The sequence below is a fragment of the Leptosomus discolor genome, chromosome 1 (genome assembly GCF_034619465.1).
Source record: "Leptosomus discolor isolate bLepDis1 chromosome 1, bLepDis1.hap2, whole genome shotgun sequence".
NCBI lineage: Eukaryota > Metazoa > Chordata > Aves > Leptosomiformes > Leptosomidae > Leptosomus > Leptosomus discolor.
In genome coordinates, this window is record NC_141391.1 from 152,670,438 (window position 1) to 152,679,093 (window position 8,656).

An 8,656-nucleotide genomic window follows, 5' to 3' on the forward strand; every position below is an offset into this window, starting at 1 on the left:
AATCCAAGGGAGAAAGAGGACAGTCTTTTGAGGAAATCCTTTAATTGCTTGCCTTTAAAAAGATGCTTTCATATGAAAGACTCATCACCATTATAAAACTTGTAATTAATGGTATCTCTCATACAACCTACTGATAACCTTTACTGTGTCCATAGGCCCCGCAATGCCAGAGCCCTACTGCAAAAATCTTAAGATTCAATAGAATAACCTTAAATGGAGAAGATTGCTGTGTGTATATCTTCAAGGCAGAGGGAGGGACATGTTAAAAGGCTGCACATTTAATTTTTAGCTCTGTCAGCTGTCCCGCTAACTGGTTGTTTCTCACTGGATATGTTCATAGCACTGTCCTGAATGGGTCTCTTGATAGCTTTTTTCCTTAAATACTGCTTCTTTCAGACTTCAAAGGCTTTGGGCAGGGGCAAGGCACACATTCCTGGCCACACAGCAGCAATTCGACCTCCTCTTCCTAAAGCCCTGGTGGTGCATAGCCTTGAAGTCACTGAAGAGTCATCACTTACATAGCATTGTTCTCCTTTCAGGAATTGTCATCCATCACTATGAAAAACAATATCCTCTGAGTTTGTTTCAAGCTTTCTGCCTCATCACCTGCTTCAGATAAGCTGTGCTCCGAGCTCACCTGGGGAGGGTTTGTCCTTGGGGAGACATGACCTTCCGCGGCTGGAAGTGGCTCCTCCTCTTGGGCAGGCAGAACACCTTTGCCAAGGCTTGGAGGAGCAGGAGGGGAGGCCCCTCTCTGCGCTGGAAGCGCTGCTGCCATTGGAGCCCTGGCAAGTCTCTGGACCCCGAGGTGAGAGCGTTTTTGGAGGAGAACACAGAGGTTACCAGCAGCGGGCACCTCACGCCAGAGATACGACTGCGCCTCCTTACGCCTCGTTGCAGGTTCTGGAGGGAAAAACCTGACCTGTGGCCTTATGGGGACCCGTTTTGGGCAATTTACTGGCCAGGAGGCCAAGCCCTCTCCAGGTACGCAGCATACATCACCAAAGCTGATAAGTCCAGTTTGCTGTGGGCCAGGATGTCAGACCTGGCCCTGTGTGTAGTGATTCCTAGCGATGCGTATTTCCCTCGTATGAGAGCGCATTATCTATACTCCACTCTGCTTTCATGGGAGAGACCCAATCTCTGCTGGTTGGGAGGGACATTTCAGCACCTGCTGTATATAGAATAACTTATGGGTCTTAAGTTGAAATCTGTTGTCTTCAGTGGTGATGCATGTGTCGACAACGGGGCTGAATTTGGATCTGTGGAAGGGCTGTGCAGTTGCCATCAAAACGTAGTGAGGTGTTTAATTCTGTCACTCGTCGCTCCAAACGGGAGGACTGCTATTTTGTCGTAACACATGGGATTTTTTTGTAGGAGACAGACAGGAGTGTGGATGTGTGTCTCATCTGTTCGGAAAAGTAGGTTTATGCTGATGCACTTGGAGTGCTGGTGAGCCCGAATCACTTTCCTCATTTAGGATTTCAGCAGCCTTATTTTCAAGCCTTTTTGTGGCCGTCTTTTAGTCACATCAGAAGCCTCATTTTGATTTTGGCCACTTACTGTCAAAATGTCTTTAATGCTCCTGATTCCCAGGAACTAGTTAGAGTTCTTTTATTCTGTAAAATCAAATCTCTCACTTTGAACAGCAGAAAAAGTTCGTACTTGTTACAGCAAAGAACAAGCTGTCAGACATCTCACACACAGATGAAGGGGAAGGATCTGAATTGGGTCTTTACTGTTTTTCTGCAAGAAAGCATAAATAGGCAGGCGTTTTTGACCAGGGAAAGGATGAGTCTTACAGCTAAACTGTCGAGTTGATTCGCCCTCATGTAGGTGAACTAGAGTGCTCCTAAACATTGCATAATTAAATTAGGTAAGGTAATCTCTACGTTTTGTTATGGTACGATTCATGTGCCCAGATATTTGGGTAGCAATAATTATCTGGCATTTCACCACTTTATTGACTTAACACTTATGTGCTTGTTTTGATGCATTGGGAATGTCAGAAATCAGCTGCGTAATCTGGAAAAGTAAAAAGAAAAAGGGAGCAGGAACACATGCTGCTTCCGTAACTGTGCTGGTTTTACAGTTGGCATTTCCACAAGAGCAGGAGTCTCCCATTTCAAGCTGTCCCTCTTGGTGTAACCTAAGATGCCTCGTTAAGGCGGCATGGCAGACAGCAGTCTCCAACAGCAGCGTAAGGCACCAGGGGGTACAGCCGGTTCCAGCTGTCCTGAGTCACCACAGCCATTACCGGTAACTTGAGAACCACTCTGCTGGAAACCAGGCACTTGCAGCATTAGGCCAGGCCATGCTCCACACGAGTCACTGCTGGAAAGTCATTGCAAATCCAAGCATAGCCCCTAGAAAGGGGAAACGAAGCACTTTCTGCGGCTGTCCAAGCCCTGTCCTCCGCCCTGTTGGTAAGCTAGAGGCTGTCCTCGGAGGCGTGGGGGGGCTCAGGGGGAGTGTTGCCAAACAGCTGAGTTGTTGCGCCTCTGCACAAACCTCCCGCCTGGGTGCCCTCAGAAAAGGACAATCGGTAGTCTTCAAAGTAGCGAATAATGCTGTGACATGACGTTAATGGTGTAACAAAGGTGGGTGCCAGACCTCCTAGGAGAAGGTGGTTTTCATTAAAACTCAGCCAGTTTCGCTTGCTGGGATTCCTCACCACAGGCTCAGAAGCACCAAGCTGTTCCGTGTCCAAGCTGCCTGGTAGGATTCCTTGTGATGACCTGTAAGACAAGAGTCATGGGATGTCAGGCCCTCCTCATGTCTCCTGGGTGTCTGATCTGGGTATTTTGTATCTTCAGTCCTGGTCTCAACCTTCCTTAATGGCTCAAAGTGTTTAGTTTGAGGGCAGGTTGTCTTTTGTTCTCCCAGTCTGGGCTGCTGGGAATCTCTATACAGATGTGCTGGGATCTAAGTGCCATCACTTGACACTCTTATTAGGCCTCCTCCTGCCATCCCTGCCAGTGTTTCTAGGCCCAGACATTCCCATCCATCCGTTTGCTGTTTACACCAATCTTAACATTTCCATTACAGTTCCCTGCATTGGAACCCACCTGCAAAAGCTGTGCTTACCAGTAGCCCTGCGTGAGGAGTCAGCCATCACCCTCTATGTCGGATGACAACACAAATGTAGAGTCCTTTCTCCTGTTTCTACCTTAACAGAAGTTATGGCAATTGGTAGTAAATTTATGGCACTTTGCAGTAACTTATGTCACCTAGGGCTCTTCCCCTTGTCACTTAGGGCCTTCCCTGTTGCAGAAGATTGAATTTCAAGGCAATTGTTGAAGTTCTGAACCCTCAGGAATGGCTATATGATCCATAGTGTTAACAATAACTGCTGCTTGCCTTCTGTCAGTTCTTCTGCATTTCCAGCCTAGAGGTTTTTCTTGCTGGTTCCTCTTGGCAGGTGTCAGCAACTAGCTGAAGATACTTTTTCTGCTCACCACTGCTCTATTCTCATTTTCTTGTTGCTACTCAGGAAACACATTAAGGAGACTAGAAGTATTTGCATCTGTGTCTGCATGGCTCAGGAAGAGAAAGAGGAGAAATTCCTCTTCTTCCAAGCAGTTGCATAAGCAGTGTTTTAGGGCAACAGGTGGGCTTTGTCTTTTGAGGAGTGCAGTATTCACTGTGAGTACATCTTTGTGTTTCTTCAGTCAGATTGCTTCTGATTTCTACAAACCCTTACTTTCCTGTTTCTGATGCCAAGCATTTTAGTCACCTTGCAGTTTCTGTCCATTTACTAGATAAGCTCACCTGTCAGAGAAGGAGACGACTGAAATAAGATGTTGCTTACTTGGCTGGATTGCTTTTTGTTGGGGGCGTGGGGGAGGAGTAAGGGAGACGGATGGTGGTTCTTGATTTTTGTATCAGCAGAGACAAATACAGAGCTATGTACCAGCTGCACCTGTGGAATAGTGTTTTTATGATACTGTGCTTCGTTACATGTATGACAAGAACTCTTTATGCAGTGTAATGCAAAACTGGGAAATTTGCATAATCTTGTTCATTGCTTTAACAGTTTTCCTTTTCAGGTATATTTTAGATAATCCACGTGTTGTCAAAGGACGATCGGTTTTGGATCTTGGAAGTGGATGTGGAGCCACAGCAATAGCTGCTGTGATGAGTGGGGCATCACAAGTCCTCGCTAATGACATCGACCCTAGTAAGGCTTTTTTTTATAATCTCTCAGTAAAGATATTCTTTTTTAAAGCACACTTAAAATTTACTTCTCTTTGCTCCATTGGGGAGCAATTCAGGTTCCAAACAAAGTTCTAAGGATGCTAAAAAGATTAATGGATTTTGCGAGCTGTACCAGCCCCTCCAGCACTGACAGTATCTCCATAGCTCCTCAGAACGAACAAACAGCAAAGTTTCCATTAAATGTTGCCTGTGTGCCATCACGGCTGGTTTGGGAGAGAAGTCCAAGTGCAGGCAGCAAGCTGGCTTCTCTGTAGGACCACAGCATTTTCCTGCACTTTCATATGTGAGGGTCTAGATTTTGTCTTTTTGCCCCAAACTCTGTTTTCCTGTAATTGACTTATGAATTCAGTTTGTTCATGATTTAAATACTCATTGGTTAGGGAGGAAGTATATCCATAGATTAAGGCAGGTGGATATTCTGGTTTGATTCCATGATTGCTTTCCATTGGTATCCATTCCAGGAATAGTTCTTTCCTGTATCATGGTGTAATGAGGGTAAAATTCCATCACTATAAAGCCAGATTTTGACCCATAATGAAAACTGTGGAAGCCCCTAGATAGGAGAAACAAAAATATTGAAGGGATGAGACTGAAGGATGTGTCAAGGAAATTCATAAGGGGGCTTGAATGGCAGAATCCTAAAAAGTAACTTTCATTTTTCTTTGACTTTTCATCAGTCGCAGGAATGGCGATGATCTTGAACTGTGAACTGAACCACCTGAATCCCTTCCCCATCGCCATTAAGAACATCATTAATTCAGAGGCTGGCAACTGGGACCTCATTGTTCTAGGAGATATGTTTTACGATGAACAACTTGCCGATGGTCTGCATCACTGGCTGAGGAAATGCATCAGGATACAGCAAACTGAAGTGCTGATTGGCGACCCCGGCAGGCACCAGTTTTTAAGCCACAGCATTCGCAGTCAGTTGCACAAAGTTATAGAATATTCACTTCCCGAGTATACCAGACAAGAAAACAATGGATTAACATCAAGTATCGTCTGGAGTTACCAGCCCTCAAATAGCTTGGAAGCCTGCTGAAGCTGGCGCTCTAATGAATTTTGTGGCTCACTTGGCTGGCTGTTTTTGTAAGTATGTGTCACGGTCCACTCCAGTATGTAAAATGAAAATGGGAATTAAACAGGGAACATATCTGTTGATGCAGAGTAGATTACTGTACTTTTGCTGCACCGATTTCAGTCACACTCACTGAGGCTTTCGCTCCATTTGAGGTAAAAACTCCGTGCAAACTGTATTCAAAGGGGCCTGCGCTGAAGTGCAAATCCAAAGCCAAGTTACACGTACGAGTTTGCATGCTGGGTGTTTTTCATGTATATCCCTGTCTTGCTCTCTGCCACTACTCTGACATGTTTGGGATGTCCTGCGTACTGCTGCTGGGAGAAGGCAGTGGCTGAAAGATTACTGCACTGCTTTCACAGACTTTTGCAGCTTATTTACAGAGAAAATATTGCTCTCCTTCATAAAACTCTCCGCTATGCTCAACTCTATGCTCAACTGAAAGTGCCTTGCTCTTTTTTTTGGATATTTCTTGTGAATGTCAAAGTAAATAATTTGAATCTCCCCCCTGCTCCTTCCCCTCTATAATAAAAACTTACTCTTCTTGAAGCTGCCAGAGTGATTATTTAGGAGTTGCACAGAAATCTAAGATAAGCTTCTTGAACTCTAGCCAAAGTCAAAGTTTTTAGGAAGTGGAAAGTGAGTAAATAGTAATAGCTACAGGGTAACATTATGCCCTGGACAGTAGGGTCAAATGATCTACAGTCCCTACCTTTGCAGGGGTAAAAAAGGCAACCTCTCATCCATGGGAAGCTGGTGAGGGATGAAGAAATCTCTCCTTCCATAGTGTTTCTGAACAGAATGTAACTAAATAAAAACAGGGAACAAAAATCAGATATAGTTGTTTTTCTCTTCTCTTGAGGAGATTCTGGACAAGAAGTTCCAGAATCACTCAGCTATGTCTGTCAAGGAAGAACCCCCTCCAGGCTTTAAAAAAAAAAAAAAAAAAAAAAACCCAAAAAAACCCCAAAACGACGACAAGAAAAGTTGATCCACAGGTAAGAGGCTGTAAATGCAGCCATTTGAAGAAGAAACCAACGTTTTCAGAGCAATCTTGCAGGAACTGTCACCTTTAGCAGTTCACTATTGAACAAGCAGTGATGGGGAGCTAGTAACTGCAGAATGGAACACAATGCCCCTAGAACTATCCCAGTATGAGGTGATGTGGTGGAAGCATATAAACGTGAAGAAGTATGTTGTATTCACTCAGAAAACCATGGTGTTTATGAAGTAGGAGGTTTAGGAGCACATTCAGATGTACACAGCCATAAAATATAATTTGACAAGTTTTCAGAACTACCCAAACGGAAGACTTACAAACTTTAATCTTCAGAACAATATGTGAGTACTCTGCAGTGCTCACTCAACAATTTACAACAATAACAATACCCAAACAATACAGAATATGAAGTGATAAGCGTATACATGACATTCTTCTCCTACTTCATCCAGTGCCTGTAAACATGTTAAAAATTATTGTGATTTAAACTGAATCAAAAAATATTCCAGTAGAGTTACGCTAGTAACAAACATGTAAGTCATGAAGTCTGACAGTGAAGGATTTAGTGTGACTTACATTAAACTTTCAAACCCCAAAATACGGTGTTAATTCACTGCAGTATTGTACAGTTTTTTAAGCACAAGGTGAGGATATACTACTAAGTTACACATTTAGAAGAGGCTATAGGAGAAGATGATAAAATACATGCACATTTAAGGACATGGTGTAAGCTGCATTTGCCTTCAAGTTGCCTCAAAAGGTTGTGAAGGCTCAGTCATCTTCAGTTTTTCAAGACTGGGATGGATAAATCCCTGACTAAGCTGGTCTGAGCTTGGAGCTGGCCCTGCTTTGGGCAGGAACTTAGACTAGAAACCTCCTGAGACCCATTCCCACTTGAGTTAGCCCACAATTCTACTTGCTCTTTTTGTGGCACCCTTCCTGAAACCAGGGCTGGCAGCCTGATCTTTATTCTTTGCTTACTCAACATCATTACTGAGCGTGTCTTTGCTGCCTAATCAGCTACATGGATCAACATGAAAAACCGTGCAAAACAAAGTTATTGCAAATTCACGTCCAAGAGTTCAAAAGGAATGATGGGCCCTGGCTGATACCAGGGATTCCACTGGGCAAAGCAATAAACTACTCTTTAGCCAAAAAAAAGGGAATAAAACATGGTCAATTAGGTTCTTGGGCCTCTATCTGGTCCGAGGATCTGCTGCAATTACAGCCTTCAGATGCCAGCTGCTAATGCAGCAAAACCAACTTTGGTTTGCAGGAATGGTTTGTACTGGTGCAGCTACATTCCGTAATGCAGGAATGGTTTGTACTGGTGCAGCTATGCCCATAGGTATCATAGGGACGCATTCGTCACTGGGCTCAGCTGTGGTACCATATGCAAAAAGGGTTGGGGATGTAGGCACTGGAGTTTGAAACTTACGCTTCCAGTTACATTTGAACAAGTTTTCTAAATGGACTTGCTTTTCCATAAACGGTATCTTCAACAGAAGAACAGAGAGTATTGCCAGACAACATAATATCCTCTAATATTACTGGATGCAACATATATTATTATCTTCCATGCAATTTGATCTGAACGTTAAATAGATTAGTAGAAGACTGGTTTATTTCTGCAACACTTAAAATGAAGGCAGTTATGACAAGTGTTAAAATGATAAAGTAAACACATTGTTTATGGCTGCCTAAACTCATGGGTTTCTAAGTGTTATCAGATCCATGTAAGACCACCCTAGCTAAACCCTGCTACTAGATGCCGAGTATCAACAGAGTGTGCTACCTGCCCTCTAGAACACTCAAACTGCTACCACTTGAGACAGTTTAATGTAGAAATCACAGCAGTCTCACTAGAAGCTATGCTGTTTCAAGAAAGCCAGTGCACATGACTTACTGTGATGAGACCCCTGCTCCATCATGTAATACACTCATTCTACCCTTCTAAATTATTTTTTTCTTTACTATGACTACAATTGAACAATATATGTGGCTGTTATTTTCAGCTTCTGGGGGCCACTGGAGATACAATAAACTGCACACAGCAGAACACATACTCTGCGGAACTCTACCATCCTGAGATCCATGTACTCGGCCACTAAATTTGGTCCTATTTCACTCACAGCTATGCTTATGAAGACCAGCATTTTGTTTCCTAAAAGGATTTTCATGCAGGAACGTAAGCAAAAGCCAGATCAAATAAGTATTTGCCCATATACAAGCCTCTTTTACTGGTCATAGCTACTACTCTGAAATTTAAGTCGCCACAATTTCAAAGCAAGCTTATGTTTACATGTTCACAGACCGTACTTTTGGATGTGCAAAAATCCAGAAAGTATTTGATGGCAAGT

At 43.4% G+C, this 8,656-nt stretch overlaps 1 protein-coding gene across 1 annotated transcript; it reads left to right on the forward strand.

Annotated features, from left to right (window-relative positions):
• Positions 1 to 615: 615 nt before the first annotated feature.
• On the forward strand, positions 616 to 5,260 carry ETFBKMT (electron transfer flavoprotein subunit beta lysine methyltransferase). The gene is made up of 3 exons (XM_009959480.2): positions 616 to 984; positions 4,050 to 4,180; positions 4,896 to 5,260. Exons 1-3 carry the CDS (start codon positions 665 to 667, stop codon positions 5,258 to 5,260), a joined length of 816 nt encoding a protein of 271 aa, XP_009957782.1. The 5' UTR covers positions 616 to 664.
• The last annotated feature ends 3,396 nt before the right edge of the window (positions 5,261 to 8,656 follow it).